Source organism: Wyeomyia smithii, chromosome 2 (assembly GCF_029784165.1).
Source record: "Wyeomyia smithii strain HCP4-BCI-WySm-NY-G18 chromosome 2, ASM2978416v1, whole genome shotgun sequence".
In the NCBI taxonomy this organism is placed as follows: domain Eukaryota; kingdom Metazoa; phylum Arthropoda; class Insecta; order Diptera; family Culicidae; genus Wyeomyia; species Wyeomyia smithii.
The window spans coordinates 58,352,968-58,371,833 of NC_073695.1; the positions used below are offsets into that span (position 1 = coordinate 58,352,968).

Below are 18,866 nucleotides of genomic sequence, written 5' to 3' on the forward strand. Positions count from 1 at the left end.
GTGTGTGTGTGTGTGTGTGTGTGTGTGTGTGTGTGAGTATGTGCAGATTTTTATTCTCACTCACTTTTCTCAGAGATGGCTGGACCGATTTTCATGAAATTAATTGCAAATGAAAGGTCTTATTGTCCCATGAGACCTTATTAAATTTTATTGTGATCGAATTTTCAGTTCAGAGGTTATATATCAAAATGTAAAAATCATGAAACAACATTATCTCTAAAACCACACAACCGATTTGAACAGAATCGGTTTCAAATGAACGGGCTACCTGAAAAACCCTTAACTTTTGAATTTCATAAAGATTAGACATGTGGTTATTTACAGAAACGTGTTCTGAAGACTGTTCAATCTCACTCATGTTTCTCAGAGATGGCTGGACCGATTTTCATAAAATCAGTGTCAAATGGAAGGTCTAGTTGCCCCATAAGACCCTATTGATTTGTTTTGCAATCGGACTATCACTTTGCTTGTTATGTTTAAAAATGTGAAATCCAGCTATGAAAAGGAACATATTTCGGAGACTACTTGGACTCACTCACTTTTCTCAGAGATGGCTGACCCGATTTCCACAAAATTGGTGTCAATTAATAAGTCTAGCTGCCTCATAACACCCTATTGAATTTTACTATAATCAAACTGTAACTTCGTCTGAAATGTACCAAAATGTGAGAATCACGAAACTTCATTGTCTCAGAAACTACACAACCGATCTGGACAATATTGATATCAAATGAACGGGCTAGTTAAGGGTTACCTGATGAATTATGATTGAACACGTGGTTTCAAAGTTTGGCTGCCATATACGTTCCCATTTCATTTGATTATAATTGAACTTAAGCAACCGTTGTGTATTAAATTGTTAATAAAACAACGGAAGTCTATTATCTCAAAGATTACATGACTTATTTGAACATAACTAGTGTCATACGAACGAGTCATTTCTCGAACTTACAAATAACAAACTTCATAACAATTTGATATGTGGCTCAAAAGTTATGGAAAGAGAAGAAATTCAAAGACTATTTAAAACTATACCTGCTTTGATCGATATATGTGGCCTCAATATTCATATTGGGTGGTATTCGGTCATTTTCAGCAGATTTTCTGGCATCAATCTGACACCGGAAATACCCATATTGGGAGGTATTTAGTTATTTTGGTTGTTTTCCAGAAACTAGAAGTGGTCGTCTTTAAATTCAAAATGGTGTCCAGGGTCAATGTTTGGTTTCTATGCATCATCTCGATTACGGAAATATCCATATTGAGTATTATTCGGTCATTTTCGACTGTTTCTTAGAAGTTACCATTTAGCAATTCAAAATGGTGCCTGTCGTCAATTGTTAGCTCATTGCATCATTCTGGTTCCAGAGATACTCATATTGGATGGTATTTGGTTATTTTAGGCTGTTTTTCACAAACCGGAAGTCGCCTTCTTTCATTTCAAAATGGTAAAAATTTCTGGCCTCTGAGCGTCATTCTGGTTGAAGAAACACCCATATTGGGTGTTATTCGATCGTTTTCGGCTGTTTCCCAGGAACCGGAAGTCGCCAACCAAGAATCCAAAACGGGATCTGTGGTCGATTTCAGCTGCTGTGTATCATTCTAGATCCGGAGATACTCATGTTAGACGGAAATCGGCCATTTTTGGCTGTTTTCTAGAAACCAGAATGTGCCATCCTACAATTCATAATGGCGTCTGAGATCAATTTTAAGCTTCTGGCAACATTCTGGCTCCGGAGATACTCATATTGGGTGGTATTTGGTCACTTTGGGCTGTTTTTCAGAAACCGAAAGTCGTCAGTTTGGACTTTAAAATTGCCTGTGAAATCAATTTCTGTCATCTGAGCGTAATTCTGGTTCCAAAAACATTCATATTGAATGGTATTAGCTCATTTCCAGCTGTTTTCCAGAAACCGGAACTTGCCATCTTACAATTCAAAATGTTGTCTGAAGTCGATCTGTGGCTCCAGTGCATCATTACGATTCCGGAAATACCCATATTGGGTGGAATTTGGTCGTTTGCCGTTGTTTTTCCGAAACCGGAAGTCGCCATTTTGTATTTCATAATGGCATTTGGAGACAATTTCTGGAATCTGAACGTCATACTGGTTAAAGAAACACTCATATTGGGTGGTATTTGGTCATTTCCAGCTGTTTTTCAGAAACCGGAAGTCGTCATCTTAGAGTTCAAAATGGTATATGTGGTCGATTTGAGCTCCTGTGTATCATTCTAGATCCGAATATTATTATATTGGGTGGAAATCGGCCATTTTTGGCTGTTTTCCAGAAACCGGATGTTGCTATCTTACAATCCAAAATGTTGCCTGAGGTCGATTACGGAACATATTTGTTACCACTAAAAACATTCAACTACCAAATTTGGTTCCATTCAGTTGGTTAGTTCTCGAGATGTGCAAAAATTTGTGTTTCATTTGTATGGAACCCCTCCCTTCCAGAAAAGATAGGGGCGTCCAACTATTATGGACATATTTGTTACCCCTTAAAACATCCACATGTCAAATTCGGTTTCATTTGCTTGGTTTGTTCTTGAGCTGTGCAGAAATGTATGTTTCATTTGTATGAGACCCCTCCCTTACAAAAGAGGGAGGGGTCTCAAACTATCATAGGAACCTTTATCGGCACCATAAACTCCTACATACAAATTTTCACGTCGATCGGTTCAGTAGTTTTCGAGCCTATATGGATCAGACAGACAGACAGACAGACCGGACTGCATTTTTATATGTATAGATTACAACATCAATAAAATCAATAAATGTTGTAATATGTATAGATTACAACATCAAATAAAGAGTGAATATACATTAATTGGATTGAGGCGTTCATGTAAATCTATTTTTACGAATAATAAGTTTGAATGAGAAAGGCTGGGTCTGACCGCTAGGTAGATTAATTTAGGTTTTATGTAATCATGGGATATGGGATTCAGAAACGGCCTCAATTTTAATGACGAAAAAGAATGAGGAATATAGGTATGTATAATCATCATCGTAATAGGCACTGACATTGAGTTAAACATCCATATTGTAATTATTATTCTAGAACATTATATTTTCGTTCACAGCTATAATATAATAATTCAACATTGCAGCAGCATTACTCAATAATCTTCCTCCGGTCCCGCGTCTGTTGTTGCGGGTGTAGTTGACACCTCCTCTCCGTCCTCTAGAAAACTTTGCACCCACTCAACGTGCGCTCTGACTTCCTGCAGTGCACCCGGATTACCGAAACTGCAGGCAAACTTCTGTCCGAAACTGGTCAAACCGAGCAGCGTGTACTTCATGTATCCCTTCCGCTTAACGACCAGCGGACTGCCGACGTCACTCACGCAGTTCGGTTGCGCGTCCTCTCTCTGGGCACAGAATTGTCCCGATTCCGGGGTCACAAACTGAAATTCATCCTGGCACTGTTCGTAGTCCAACACGGTTAACTTCAGAAACTGCAGCGAATCAGCTGCGGATTCCGCCGAAAAGCTCAGCAAACCGTATCCGCTAGTGAATACCTCTTCAGATACATGCTGCTCATCTACTGCAGGCAGTGCCACCGGTGCGACCCATGGTGGCAAACGAACCTCCTCATCAGTAAATTGTACCATGGCAACATCATTCTCGAAAGTTTCATCACTAAAACCCTCCTTAACGAAGTACTCAAGCGCAGTGAAAGTGTAGCGGTACTTGTTATCGCCTCCTTCCAGCAAGCAGTTTGCTCCAAGAGTTACCTTGACAGTCGTAGCCCCCTGAACGCACTGCGCCACAGTGAGGACGAATTGGCGACTCACCATGGCCCCACTGCAGTATCGTTTGCCTTCGGCGAAGTCGGACTCCAGCAGGGCGTGATGTGGGAATTGACCATTAATGGGCTGCTTTCCGTTGGCGGTTACGTTCACGTTACCGGTCGATGTGCACCGGTAGCAACTGACGGATGCCACAAGGGCCAACAGAAGAATCACCGATGCGGACTGCATTGCTCGAGGTTAATATTTGACACTTCGACGTTGAAGAAGCAACTGAAAATCATCTCCTGGGTGGACGATTTTATAAAGGTACACGGTTTGAGATGTCTGTGCTAAGAGTATCAAGTATTTATGTTTAGAGATTACAAAAAAAAATGATAAATCCCATTAATCCCGTCATTCAGTTTGCTGAGGGGCGTCTACTTAAAAGCCACTTAGGGGCACAATAATCTGAAGTGTTTTCGAATCGATTAGTTTTTTACTAGTGAGTCATGAAATTATGAAGTAACAACATTTGGTATCAAACACCATCTTTAGAATTGGTTCGTTGAATAACATTATGAGTGAGACTACTTTTTGACTCGATTATAGTTTAATTTTTTTTTAGTTTCATTGATACACACGATTTCTGTTGATTGTTTTGTTAATTAAAATGCATATCTTTCGGACATCGAATATTTCACCAAACAAAAAAGGGGTCATAACGGTATCCATAACACGCACATGCAACACCGAAAATAACACGATGACAACGTGAGCATCGAATCCGATTGATGGATTATCCGCCCCTGAACTCGATGATAACCGCCGCCAACAGGTTGATGCTTTTAAATGAATGATATTGCCGCTCGGGGGGAGTGATACGGATTACTCAAAAAAAAAATCGAAGCGACAAAGCAATTATTTTAAAACATTGTTCTATATTAAAGATCAAATGGTTTCATACATTCCAATAAAACGGATTTCTCCTGACGCTGCAGCCTCCGCTCCTATGCGAGAGCGGCTGATTACATTAACCATCGTTACGGACGAGCGTTTATTTTTGTTCTTCAGTATGTGTGTGTCATATAAGATTACTACAAACTAGTTTACGCCGGGAAAGTGCTCTAACGATGGTGTACATATAATATAGGTAGAAGTGTGTAAGTGTGGGAGGTGAGGATTTACATTTAAAAGCTCCACTGACGAGTCTAGTTGTGTGTGATGTATTCAAGCGGTCATGTCTTTTCTGCTAAATTCTAACCTGTAACTTCTAATATGTATTGCTACTACTGCTACTGCTATTACTAGTGGGTATCGTCAATCTTCAACTAGTTTAAATAGTTTATTTGTTCATTCCTTATCTCACAGAAAAATATATAATAGTTTAAAAAAATACAAGAATGCCTAGAGTTAAAAAAAGCGAAACTAATTAGCACATAGTTAAAACCTACACTTTCTCTACTTTCACTAGGTAATAATAAAAAGAACCTACGGCTAAACACATTTGTTCTTGTTTTAAAAACTTTCTTGTGTGTGTATGTTCCTGTTGTTGGTTTGAATATTTAATCTTAAATTATATTGCAGAATTGTTTTCGTGTTCCTTTTTTTTCTTTTTTTACTTTTGTTTTGTTTCTTCCAGAAAATAAGAAAGATTGCATCCATTGTATAGTAACCGGCGAATGATCGCCCGTTTTGCACTTAAATTGTTCAAACCTAAACTTGTGTTCAATGTGCCAAATAAAATTGAACATCCATATACGTTAAATGTACATACAATTGATGTCAATAATCGTCGTTAACGTGCACACTAATTAGAGAGTATATCTTATAACTTTACTTATTTTTCCTTAAGTAGGTTACTATTACTCGTACATGCTGGTGAGGCTCTTGAAACAGACACAAAAGTGAGAGAAAAATTCGTTGCATTTCTACAGTCTCGAATCCTGTTATCCCTAGAATCCAGAAATAATAATCACATCTTTTCTCCTTTTTTTTCTTCCCATCTCTAACACTAACTGCCTATTTATTTGTCTGTGCTTCACTGAGCATCCTGCTATCCACATGTACATGCACCTCTACTAATGCATTAGCTCGTACTTCGTCTGACATTAACTAAGTCCCTTCAATTAAGACAATTTCAATAAAACAAGTTAAAAATAATTTTTGGTTCAAAAGTGATTCTAGTTTTGCGCTGCGTGTATGACGAACAGCAGAAACCGGTTAGCCGTGACACCAACCTCCGAACCGAGTCAGAAGCTCGCCACTCCACGCCACCTAGCGGTTCGACACTGTTTCTACCAACCTAAGCACAAACACTTTACACCGTGAAAACATTTCACCCATGTTGTGTGTAAAATTTAGACTATGAATTTACCTAAACAAAGCGAGTTCGCGCGTATAGATAGTAATTAAACGATTTTGTTCTTCTTTAAAAAGCAGAAAATGCAACATTCGAGAGCAGATTGCGAGATATGGGGCTACCATTGATTATGGTAGCGATAAGCGGGGATAAATATCCAGTAACAGTAATTTACGAAACAAGCGGTCGCGATGCGATCACCGGCGGCGGGGGCGGATGGCCAATCGGTTCGTCGCAGCCTATCGAAGAGGTAGCAGTTTTGGCCGGCGAAACAAGCAACGATCCGGTGGGCGATGCTACCGAGGTGCTGCTGGTGCTGTTAATACTGCCGACGGGTGACACCGAAGAGGACATTGCACCGGTTACGGCCGTTACCAGCAGCGGAGAAGAAGCTGGATTTGAGCCGAGTTTATTGCCACGATCGGTTCCAGCGGTACTACTGCGACTATCGTGTCCGGTTACTGCCGCCGCTAGCGAGGATGACGAATTGGGGGAACTCGATGGGTTCGCGAAGAGAACACCCTCGTACTGGACACCGTTGAATTCCATCGACACGACCAGCTGCTGGTCGCCCTTGGAGGCATCGCCTGCAATAGACAAAATGTTAATATTGCTATGAAGTTCATAAAAATCATTATCTTATCTTAATATTCAATGCATATACTAAAAACTCTTAATTCTGATATCTAGAATTTTTCATTGTCACTACTACGCTTTCGAGTTTAGCTGTTTTGATGCTATGAATTTAGTCTCAGCTCAATCAGTATTTCATTCATTAGACCTACATAATCTAAAACCATAAAACCTGCCTAACAACTAGTTTGCGGTGTAGTCTCGACTGTATGGGGTTTCGTTGACCATATGGGTTATCATCCGTTTATGGTTATTGATTATGCGGGGATTTATTCGATAAAGAAAACTCCCTACTCTCAAGGGCAATCAAATCGTAATTGAGATTTGTGAAAACAGCAACCCGTTGTTTTACCAAAGCCAGGTTCGGAGTTGTCAAAGATATCTCGTAAATAACAACCAGGATGACGGCTTTTTTTAGTACATAAGGGTCGTTACTTTAGCAACGCATAAACATCCTGGGAGGGTATAAAAACTGAAATTTTCAACCTGGACAAGTTAGTTCATTTTCAACCGCTCCAAGATACGGATCAAATAAGTCTGTCATTTGTAACCCGGCCCTTTTTCTGTTCGAGTATTGCCATCAAATGGTTATGGGCACTCCGAAAGAAGCTGCGCATAAAATTCCCCAACATTCCGGTGGACCTGGATTTGAGATTTCGAGTTTTCGCGTCAAATGTACAACTGAAAACGGCCGGTGCAACGCTGATGACTGGAGATCTAGTGTCCCAGCTTTTCTTGAGCATACCGAACTCGTATGATACATTAGTGACAGCGCTGGTAAACATGGAGGAGGACGATTTTGCCCTGAACGTGGTGATTCAATGCGAAATGCCACAAATACGGAAAACCGGGCCATATGCAGAGAGATTGCATGCAGGAGGAAGCGCATGTTACTACAGGGCAAAATGCAGTTAGTTTCATGGTGAATCGGGCAGGTGCGGCGAAATAGAATGGCGAAACGATCCATTTCAAATTGGATTCCGGAGCTACGGACCATTTCAAGACGTTTTCCGACTCGGTTGACAATCTGTACCCCCCGGTTTTACGGGTTAACGTGGCGAAGGATGGCCAAAATCTAGAGGCGAGACAAGAAGGCGATATTAATGGATACATCAACCATGACGTTCTCCTGAACGTACAAAGAGTGCGGTTTGTACCAGATCTCCGAGACAACCTGCTATCGGTGAAGAAATTGGCGGCTGGTGGTGTGGAGCTGCTGTTCTTGCAGAACAAGCCGCTTCTGAAAAAAAAAAGGCGTTGTCATAACGATGGCGCCGAAAGGTAACCTCTACGAGCTCGAAATCAAGGTGAATGGATCCACTGCAAATGTTTGGCAAATAGATTAAAACGAGTTGTGGCATCGTCGTCTGGGGCATCTCGGTCAAGGTGGAATGGCCAAGCTCGTGCAGAATGAAATGGTAACCGGGGTGAATTTCAAGCCGGGACAGAATCGATTCTGCGACGCCTGTGCCCGGGCAAGCAATGTCAGGATACTTTCGATGAAACACGAAAAAGAGCAAAGTGATCCCTCGAACGGACTCATTCCGATGTTTGCGGTCCAATCGATCTTACAGCCTGGAATGGTTCTAGTTATTTCATGTCTGGACTATGAAGCGCTGGTGATTGCGAAATTCGGTTTGCGAATCTCGAAGTTGACGGTAGACCAAGACTAAGAATACTGTTCGACAGCGCAGAAGAAGTTCTATAAGGCGAAGGGTATCCAGGTTGAAGCTACCGTCGCCTACACGCCTCAACGAAATGGCGTTACTGAGCGATTCAACAGGACGCTTGTGGAAAAAGTAAAAACCATGGTATTTGATTCGTCGATGCCAAAGCAAATATGGAGTGAAGCAGCTCTAGCAGCGGTGTATTTGATCAACCGTAGCCCGTCAGCAGCGATGATGGAAGGTACTACGCCGGCCGAGTGTTGGATAGGATGCGAGGGATATGCATGGGACCCTGAGCTACTCCGAAAGAAGTTAGACGCCAAAAGCCAAGAAATAATCATGATTGGATATGCTCCCAAAAGTTACCGCCTTTGGAATCGTCAAAGCAGAAAAATAATTATTGCTTGTGACGTTCGTTTCGACGAAAAATGTTTCCCGTATGCCTCTGAGCATAGAGAGGAAAAACCATTACTCGTGTTGCCGTTGTTCGAGCAAGAGGGGGATGTTGAACCAGAAGTTCCTGAAACTGAGTAGTCAGAAAATGAAGATGATGGCTCAGGCGAAGCAACTGAGGATTCAGAAGAGGACGAAACAGCCAAGGATTTTGAAGTGAATGAACCAGCCAAACAGCAAACTGGACAGCCTCTTCACCACCCTCTTCACTATCAAAAAGATACAATGCTAATGGCAAGTTGTCGAGGCGCAGCGAACGGTTTCCTGGGTAAGTTGGTTGATTATATCACTGATTTGCCTAATTGTCCTTCCCCCTAGACGTTCCTCAAACCTTTCAACCACCAGAGAGAATCGCGACAAGTGGCTAAAAGGTTTTCTACAGAAACCGGGACTGGACTACGATGAAACGCACGCTCCGGTGCCAAAGCTAGTAACGATCAGGTTCATTCTTGCAATAGGCGTACACGAAGGCTTTTTCTTCCACCAGTTGGATGTGAAGGCAGTTTTCGTTCATGGCGAACTGAAGGAGAAAATCTACATCTGTGTGCTAGACGAAATGAAATCTACATCGGGGATGGCGTGCCTACTGTAGAAGTCGCTTCACGGACTGAAGCTGAAATCAGAAGTTGGTCGCTGAAATTGAAAAGATGGGGTTTGTCCTACAGCTTGTATGTCAGATACCGTGACAAGGACGATTTGTCTATAATCCTGTACGTTGACGATCTTCTGCAAGGGACGATAAATGGCTTCCATCATCCAACAGAAAAAGAAGCTATCATTCGTATTTGCCTTGACGGATTGTGGCGAACTGTCGCATTTTCTCGGAATGCGGATCGGTAACAACTATACTAAGGGGTACTTGAGACTGTCGCAAGTAGCCAGCATCGTGAAGGTTCTTGATTGTTTTGGCATGAGTAAATGCAATCCGACTAGAACTCCGATGGGCAAAGATCTTCGCCTGCCAACTGGAGGACCTAATGTTGGTGAACCGTTCCAAGAGCTACTTGGCAGCTTGATGTAGATCATGCTCTGTTTAAGGCAGGATATCTGCTACCCTGTAGGGTAACTTGGTCGATTCCAGCAGCAGTCTTCAACCATACACTGGAATGTGTTGAAGCGAGTGGTATGATTCCTGGACGGGACCAAATCATTGAGTCTCGTTTATCAGAGGTACAGCGAAGCAAAAGCCATCGTCGGTTATGCTGATGCCGATTGGGTGACCGACCTTCAGAACCGGAAGTCGGTGAGTAGCGCACCGTATCCTGAAATAGCAGAAAGTAGTCCACCGCGTCGCTATCGTCAAACGAAGCCGAATACGTCGCTCTTAGCGTTGCAACAACCGAGGCTGTGTGGATCAGCGGGGTCTTGAAAGATCTTTATATGACTGCCAAACCTATGACAATATGTGAGGATAATCATGGATGCGTTCGCATGGCCGAAAACCTGGAAAATAAGAGGACGAAGCACATCGACGTGAAACATAACTTCATCCGAAATCTAGTGGCAAGGTGAACCCTGAATATCGAGCCAATCGGAACCCATGACCAACTGGCAGATATTTTAACAAAACCGCTGGAAGGCACCCGCCTCAAGTTACTAACGTCAAACCTAGGCATATCAGATTGAGAGGAGTGTGAAAACAGCAACCCATTGTTTTACCAAAATCAGGATCGGAGTTGTTAGGGTTATCTCGTAAATAACAGCCGGGATGACGGTGTCTCCTTTAGTACATAGGCGTCTTTACTTTAGCGACGCATAAACATCCTGGGAGTGTTTAAAAACTAGAATTTTCAACAGCTCCAAGATAAAGCAAAGCAAAGCCTTGGTGCTACATTTCGATTCGGATCTTGACCTTCTGTTTACACAGCCTTCGCGGCCGCCGACCGTTACACCGTACAGGAAAATTGCGGGGATAGCGCTACGATCCTGCTGACACTAACAGTCTCTCCCGAGTCAAGACTCGAACCTACGATGACTAGCTTGTTAGGCCAGTATCGTACCTCGAGACCAGCTGGGGAACTGCTCCAAGATTCAGATTAAATAAATCTGTCATTTATAACCCGGCTTTTTTCCTGATCGAGTATTGCCAACAAAAAAGTTCTATATTTTCTAAGTTCTTGAAGATATAATTTTAATAATGTTTTTTTAATGCAAAATTTCGTTGTTTTTATACCGTTTAGATATTACAATTACTAGAAAATTAGGGAAATTCAAAATTAAAGATCACCAACATTTGTTAAATTTTCATCTAAAAAACTTTCTTCTTCGTAAGTTGAAGACTTTGAATTGATTATCGCTATATTGATTGAGATCATTAATTACAAAAGGTAATTTCATATAGTCGGTCAGTAAATCGACAACTGATATGATATTTATCTAAATTATCTTTGATGTTTCTAGTTTTTTCAGATAAATTTTTTTTCAGTTTGAAAGTTTTATTTCAAGAAAAATGGGCCCAGCTAACAAAAATTTACGTTAAGCCTATCGGCTATGGAGAACATTTAGCACATTAAGTTTTCGATTTTCAGTTCTCTTCTCCTTCTGTGCGAATCAAGATTTGATAAAATCGTTCACACCACTTGCACAAATTTAAAAACAACATCGACTCATAGAAACCAAACAACGAGCGTAGTTACAATACAAGACAATCGAATAATGAAATCCCGACTTTATAGAAACATTGACCGTAGAACCATTTAAATTAAAAAAAAAAAACAAATTTTCCGAATGTATAAGGGGGCTCCAATTTAAAAAAAAAATGTTTCGAAAAATACAAATTTCATGACAACTCCGGTAGGTACTCAACATCGGGCAATGGTACTATTTCTGATGACAATTTTCAATATTCTTTGGTCACTGATATTATTTAGAGGTGAGGTTTTCAATTTCCAAGAAACCTAACAATAATCGTAATTTCAAGAACTTTAAGATTAAAGAGTTATTCGCAATATATTTTCGTTACGAATAAATAACCGTAAGTGGTAAAATAGTTTTTAAAAACAGATAAATTTTGAAATGACTTTGTAACCTAGTTCTTTATTGCAGTTTGGATTGAGTCACAGGCCAACAACAATAGGTATAAAATAGGCTGTTGGTTTCAAAAGACCCATAAATTGATCAAAACAGCATAATAGTAAAAAAGCACAAAAAAATTAAGAAAACTTTGCAATAAAAGAAAACCCCAATAGTCAAAACTCACCTCTACTGATCAGTTTAAACTGCATTCCCATGATGCCGCCGCCACCGCCCGTAGTTGTTCCCACCGGTGCAGACGCGGTTCTGTTCGGACTGTACGCATCATGCGCCGACCCGGAGCGGTGCTGCTGGTGTTCACTGCTGGTGCTGGTGTTGTTGCTGACACCGTCCATGCCGGTACCGCACAGCCGGTCACCATTCTGTCGGCTGCCGCTCTGTTCCTGCTGTTGAATCTGCAACTGCTGCTGTTTTTGCAGTTCACGTTCGCGCTCCCGCTGCAAATCCCGCTCGCGTTCCCGTTCGCGTTGCAGCAACTGTTGCTGCTGCTGCTGTTGGTGGTGTAGCAACTGTTCCCGCTGTAGTTGCTCCAGCTGCTGACGCTTCAGTTTGTCCGCACTGTCGCACCGTTCCCGTTCACGTTCCAGCAGACTCAGGTTCAGACTGGCCAAATGGTTCACCTGTACCTGTTCGCGTTCGCGTTGTGCCGCAGCGGCTAGTGCGGCCGCATGTTCTGTGATTCTGTTCAATGCTAGCGGATGGCTTACATCATCCCCCATGGACATTTCCTCGTCCTCATCTTCCTCTTCTTCATCCGGCATGTCATCGTCGTGATGGCGAAGGCCTCCGTTTTCCCCCCGGAGATTAATCGGTGTTTCATCGAGTGAACGGGCGTCGTCTTCATCGTGCGAGGATAAGTTTAACTTTTGCGGTGTCAGCGAACGATTGTGGCCATGGAGTTGCTGCTGCTGTTGATGATGTTGCTGCTGTTGTTGTTGTTGCAATTGCGCTACCGCAGCTACTGCGGCTATTGAATTGTTGTTACTGCGTTTGGCAGGTGGAATGCCACTGTGATAGTCGCGACCCGCCCCAGAACGGTCAGTAAAATCCATCGGATGATCCCGTTCACGTTTGACTGACATGTGGTGTGGTGGGGATTCCGCCAGGTTGAGAGCTTCCCTAAAATGGAACAAACTAGTGAGTGATAAATGATCAGTTCAGCTTATCTTTGAGGGTGTCGGAATGATAAAATCTTAAACAGATACCAACCTCTGCATTTCCGGTGGGCTGGTGTTGAGCGAATTCGGAGGACTGGTGTTGTTGTTGTACATATTCCACAGTGCGACCCGGGACATTTCCAGTGCGTTAAGGGCATCCCGCGGGGTCATTTGATCGGGGCTCTGCTCCCGTTTCATCTCCTTAGGCTGAAACAGTTTGATGTAGTCAATCATGCGCTGCTCGAAATCGGCCGGCAGGATGTTCGGCATCTGGCCGACATTGGGAGCCCCGAGCAGCCGGTGGTGCTGCTGCTGATTGACATGTGTGACCAGCGATAGCGGTGACATCTGCTGGATGCTCTGTGGAATAGGCGAACGTTGAACTGATGGCTGCACACGTGCAGAGTGTCACGGACGGAGGGGTGGTAAGTAGAGATCGAAAGTAAAAGGAAAGAAAAGAAGAAAAAGCTTGTAGTAACAGTGCCCGCGAAACGGGAAACAATCTCAAAAACATGAGATCGATTTGCAGTTTTATTGCCTGTTTGTTTAGCCAACAGGGCGTTTATTAATGAATGAGTGAATGAAAATGTGAATAATCAAGCGATCCGTCAGCGAAACAACGAGCGCTCGGCCGGCACACGGGTCTCAGATTCGTACGGTCGCCGAATGGATGTATAGATGATCGTGATGATTATTGTACTGTGCTGGGAGAGATTTGTTTGTCGGAACGGCGGCTGGGCCCTGGTGAAGCCTCAAGGGCTAGCAGAAATGTGCACACATAAATCAATGAGTAATGGCCAGCTCGGGTAATGGGCATGCCTACCCTCTCTTTCCTTCACTCCTCGCTATAAAGCATCGGTCATTCACGATAGGCACTGAATGTGTAATCGAAATTACTTGAACGCTTGTGCACTGACGGTTTGGTAAATATTTGCGATTTGAATCTGATCGTGTGTGAAGTGGATTGATGTGTACATATCAGACAAGTTTAGTTGTTTTAAATCTCGCGTTTCCAAACTGTGTTTGTGTGAAATGGTTGGTTATCAAAATTAATTCAAGAGTTTGAGATGTGCCATCGAAATGAAATGAAAAAAAAAATCGAATCTCAGACAGAAAAGAACATGAATATTCAACATTCATCACTCATAGACGGAAGAAGGGTGCATTGACTTACCGAATCAAACTGCCCATAGCTGGACCGTCGACCTTCGCGCCGGTTCCCGTCGATGGCGGCTTGCAGTTCAGCCGGTGTGCTTAAGTTCTTCTTCTCGCACTCGTACGGATAGAGATACTTCATGTACCTGTTGGAAGGAAAAAGAAAACAATCATAGAAAGAAGCAATGTTAGATATTATTACATGAATTTCTCCACAAAACCAGACATGTTTGTTCCCCATAACGCTGCAGTTCTAATTGATAAAGCAAACAGCTGGTCCCTAGGACCGAACAACCGAAACGAACGAACGTCTCAACGTTCACCAAAGCTCGTGGACCTTCATTCGATATTCACCGAGACCCCAAGAGGTGATGCATTTTCATAAATAATTAATCTTCCCCCACGGATGCCTCTTCACCGTCAATCCGTCTTCTGGAAGTGGACTACCAGCCAGCCATAGCCGCCAAGTACGCGAAAGAGAGTGTGTTTCATACGCATTGGTTGTCGAAGAAAACTGCACTCGTTTCCTAACAGAAGGATCGTTTACCAGTATGCGTTTGCATCGCGCCTTTTCCCCACCCGGTTCGTACTCGTTTAGCGCTTGAACAGTCGGCTGCTGTGGAACACGACTCCGAGCACATCTCCAGCGTTCCTTGCGAGGAACGAGCGAACAGCGAGCGCAATGACGCCGTAGAGAACACGTTTTTATAATGATTAAATTAAACAACAAACAAATAGAATCATCAAACAAACTTGTTAGCCCATCAAAACACTGAATAGTGCATGGCAGAAAGTTTTCTATGGTCCTTGGGTGCGCGCGCAGAGGTTCACCGAGGGTTATGCTGCCACAGCTTCGGAATTGCGACCGATCGGTGCCACGACAGTTCTTCACAGATGAATAAGAACACGCTGCACGGCATCGAGAGATCGATGCGACATCACGTCCGCGCGAGGAAGGAAGATGCGAATGATCGCTCGAATCCCTTTTTGTTCCCAGTTACTTATGCGTTTTCTGTTAGTGTAGTCACGGTGCCTTATTAAAAAACGGCGCGAAATGACGAGCTGTACCACCAAGTGTCTGGCTTTCGTCTGTGGATTTTTTAAACGTTCATGGTTTAAAAATTACTCTGATTTTATTACCTTTGTAGGCGATTAAAGGATGTTTAAACTCAGTTGCAGTAAATATGGTTCCACACAGAATGAAAAACTGTTCAACCATTTTTAATTTAATATAACTTTGAACAAGTTTTTAATTTTTGAGGGTGCAATTCAAAAATTCATGAAACGTTTTTTGCATGGATTTCAGTGGAACGTTCAGCAAAATATTCTCCTTTCAAAAGATTATTATATATTTGATTCCATAAGCCTAGAATAATTTGATGTCGAGAAGGCAGAGCTTGTTTGAATCCCTGATTCAGTTTACCTAAAACTGGTGCCTTGAAGGAAAAATGCGTTTGAAAATTGTAACTTTATCTTCCATATTTCAACTGCGAGTTGATTTGACTAAAATGCAATAAAATTTCAAGTAGCTGAAGGTTATAGATTTATAAAAACTGAACTGGCTGGCTGCAGTCATAAAACTGCTTGTCCGCAAAAACTCCAACAATACTCTAAGCATGGGTTGACGTGCCAGAGCATGATTTTTGTTCTCGTTCAAATACTGAAAAATTTGAAACTATGTTTCTATCTAAAAGCAAATTGTACCAAATCCAGCGTAGTCTTTATTAAATCTGAAGGAAGAAACTAGAATTTATGTCACAAACAATCTTATAAAACAAATAAAATACAAAAAAGTTTTTGTTAAACAAACTTGTTTCCCAAAAGTGCCCATTTGAACTGTTAAGAAGAGTTTTGCAACTAAATTGTCCATCTGAAACAACTGATTTAAAGAAAATCTGAAATGACTGATTTTATTCAACTTTTTGTTTTTTAATCAATATTTTAGTGCAGGATAAAAGTTAAAGTTTTCGAAAAGTTATTCCTTGACAACTTTTCTCTATCCCATACATAGATATGACGAATATAAAATAAAAAACTTCAGACCTTTTGAAATGTAAGTGTAGATATTTTTTCTAAAAAGGAAGGCCTACACACCCACAAAGTTTTATTGGATTCTGCTTTCAACTTCATCCTAGTTAAGTAGTGTATTTGGAACAATTGTTTGTATGAATGACCCGCATGGTATCAAACTGTCAAAAGTTATGAAAAGTTTACTATATTTACAATAAAAAACTAACTTTTTTATGTTAAGAGATAGAGGAAAGGTTGGCGAAGTTGTTGAAGATATGAAATAATGAAACTTTGTTGAACAAACAAAACTCTTATCTTCATTGGGCACAAAGTTTTAAAGTATATTATAAGGAAGTTACTGGAAATTCATTTTTTTTGTATTTAACATTTGCTATTTGCGTTTTACAATAAAACATGTTTCGAAGGAATTGATAGAGCACACAAAACACACATTTTTGCCGAAGATCACAAATCTCTAGAACTTTTTCTTACAAAGTTATAGCTTATTTTTACGATTTAAGAACGTATAGGGTGAAAGGGGGTAAGTGGAATCATGATATCAATACTTATTTTTAAAGTTCAGCTCAAGTACTATAAACTGTTGCAGGTATGTAAAATATTAAAAAAATGAAACTTTGCTGAATAAACGAAGTTCGTAACTTCATTGTGTACAGAGTTACAGAGTATTTTATAAGAAAGTTACCTAGAATTTAATTTTTTGAACTTAACTATTGCTATTCATATTTTACAAGAAAACGTTGTAGGGAGGAATTGTTGGGACATACAAAATACACGATTCTGTCAAAAACCAAATATCTGCATGACTTTTCTTTCTAAAGTTATAGCATATTTTATTTTTTCAATAACTTTAAGACAATAAAAAAAATTTGCGATATATGAGCCCCAACAATTCTTTTGAACAAAGTTTTTTTTTTGTAAAATGCAACTTACAAGAGTTAAGTACAAAACTCTATTTTCTAAATTATTTCGACATAATACACCGTAAGCCGGGGTGAGATTGTGCCATACAAACCCATTGTTTGTCAGCTATCTCATGGGGATCACAAGACCAAACTTCCTTGAAGTTTCATCGAATAATCAACTAAGAGAGACTAGTCTTTTTTCCCGAAGAGATGGCTGACAATTCACGGGTTGGATGGTACAATCTCACCCCGGCTGCCGGTACTTTATAACTTTGTACCTAAAGAAGATAAGAATTCTGTTCGTTCAGCAAAGTCCCAACCATTCTTCTATCTCTCAACACAAAAAAGTTATTTTTTTTATATGCAATAAACTTTTCATATTTTTTAATTTTAATTCGAGATTATGTAGGTCATTTTTACAAACCAATGTTTTGAAGACACTATTAAGCTAAGATGGACGACGGTAGGTTAGAAAAGGAAAAAATGAAGTGTTACAATTTTTTGTTGCCAGAGACCGAGGTTACCTCTGCATCTCTAACGACTGTAACGGAAAGGAAGGTTACTTTGTCACCAAGGTCAAGGACGGATTTTTTTTATACTGTTACCCTCCCCTCTACATGCCTATATACGAGGTGTTCGATAAGTTTGAATACAACTTTTCATCGTGGTGGAGGTGGGCAACATGTGCATTCTGTGCATTGGTATTGGTGTCAACTTTAGCCACATATATAGGCTAACGGACGCGCATGATGGCGATTTGCTGTCATTTGTTGTTTGTTTACGGCGCACGATGAAAGAGTACCGCGAACTCGTAGTAAAGTGGTTTGCGAGAGATGAGCGACCCGGCAACATATTCCGGCGGTTGAAATCCCATGGGGTGAAGCGGAATTTCACCTATACCATCATCCGTCGGTCCTGAAAGACGGGACGGGCTGCCGCGTTCGGCGAGAACTCCAGCAGCCATCAAGGTGGTGAGGGGGCGGTTTCGTCGAAAAATAAACCGCTTCATTCGGAAGACCGCTGCTGAACTGGATGTGTCGATCGGAACTACGCACACCATCATGACGAAGGACCTGGGATACAAGCCGTACAAGAAACGCAAGGTTCACGGGGTCCCGGAGACTACAATGAAGAAGAAACTGGACAGAGCCTAACTGATACTTTAGCGGTACGCAAGTCAGAAGTTCGTGTTTTCTTATGAGAAACTCTTTGTCTTGCAACAGCTGCACAATGTCCAAAATGATCGGCTGTGGCCACCGATCTAACCCACATAAAAATTCCGTGGTTCCAGAGCGTCGCGTCGGTGATGGTTTTGAGGGGGCCGTATTCAGGCGTGGGAAGCTCCCACTGGTGATTATCGAGAAAAACGTAAAAATCAACGCCGCGTAGTATAAGACCGAGATTCTGGAGAAGCTTGTGGCCCCGGCACTTTGGGACCTCTACGGGAAGGATCATTAGCGGCCCACACGGCAAATGTCGTCTAAGGGTGATGTCGGGAGAACTCTCAGAAAAGTTTTTCAATATAAATTGCCTCTATAAAAAAATACTTAGAAAAGTATATCTTTCATTTTTAGCACATTTTTTAAGTGTTTTCGAACCAATTAAACACCCCTTATAGACGCGACTGCTCTTCTTTACCGAGCCTTGTTAGTTACCCTACCGATTATCGACAATTTCTGGAATTTAGCGTGAAGGAAGGGTGAAGAATAAGAGAATAAGCCCATGCGTAAAAGTTCCTCT

At 41.5% G+C, this 18,866-nt stretch overlaps 2 protein-coding genes across 5 annotated transcripts in view; both read right to left on the reverse strand.

Moving 5' to 3' along the window:
* Nucleotides 1-3,121: 3,121 nt before the first annotated feature.
* On the reverse strand, nucleotides 3,122-4,001 carry LOC129719636 (brachyurin-like). Its single transcript, XM_055671030.1, has one exon. It carries the CDS (start codon nucleotides 3,983-3,985, stop codon nucleotides 3,122-3,124), a length of 864 nt encoding a protein of 287 aa, XP_055527005.1. The 5' UTR covers nucleotides 3,986-4,001.
* A 669-nt stretch (nucleotides 4,002-4,670) lies between these two features.
* Nucleotides 4,671-18,866, reverse strand: part of LOC129722980 (protein dead ringer) — a 217,461-nt gene continuing 203,265 nt past the window's right edge. For 2 of the 4 annotated variants that reach the window (XM_055676881.1, XM_055676884.1), the window contains exons 7-10: nucleotides 14,213-14,339; nucleotides 13,091-13,428; nucleotides 12,048-13,015; nucleotides 4,672-6,682 (exon numbers count right to left, since the gene is read on the reverse strand). In XM_055676881.1, the coding sequence (XP_055532856.1) occupies nucleotides 6,267-6,682; nucleotides 12,048-13,015; nucleotides 13,091-13,428; nucleotides 14,213-14,339 (1,849 nt within the window). In that variant the 3' untranslated portion in view covers nucleotides 4,672-6,266. Of the gene's footprint in view, nucleotides 6,683-12,047; nucleotides 13,016-13,090; nucleotides 13,429-14,212; nucleotides 14,340-18,866 lie in introns of all 4 variants that reach the window. The other 2 variants (XM_055676883.1, XM_055676882.1) reach the window with 2 other exon arrangements.

What these genes read in the sequence shown, in the direction of transcription:
- LOC129719636 (XM_055671030.1), bottom strand. Translation starts at nt 3,985, where the DNA reads ATGCAGTCCGCATCGGTGATTCTTCTGTTGGCCCTTGTGGCATCCGTC.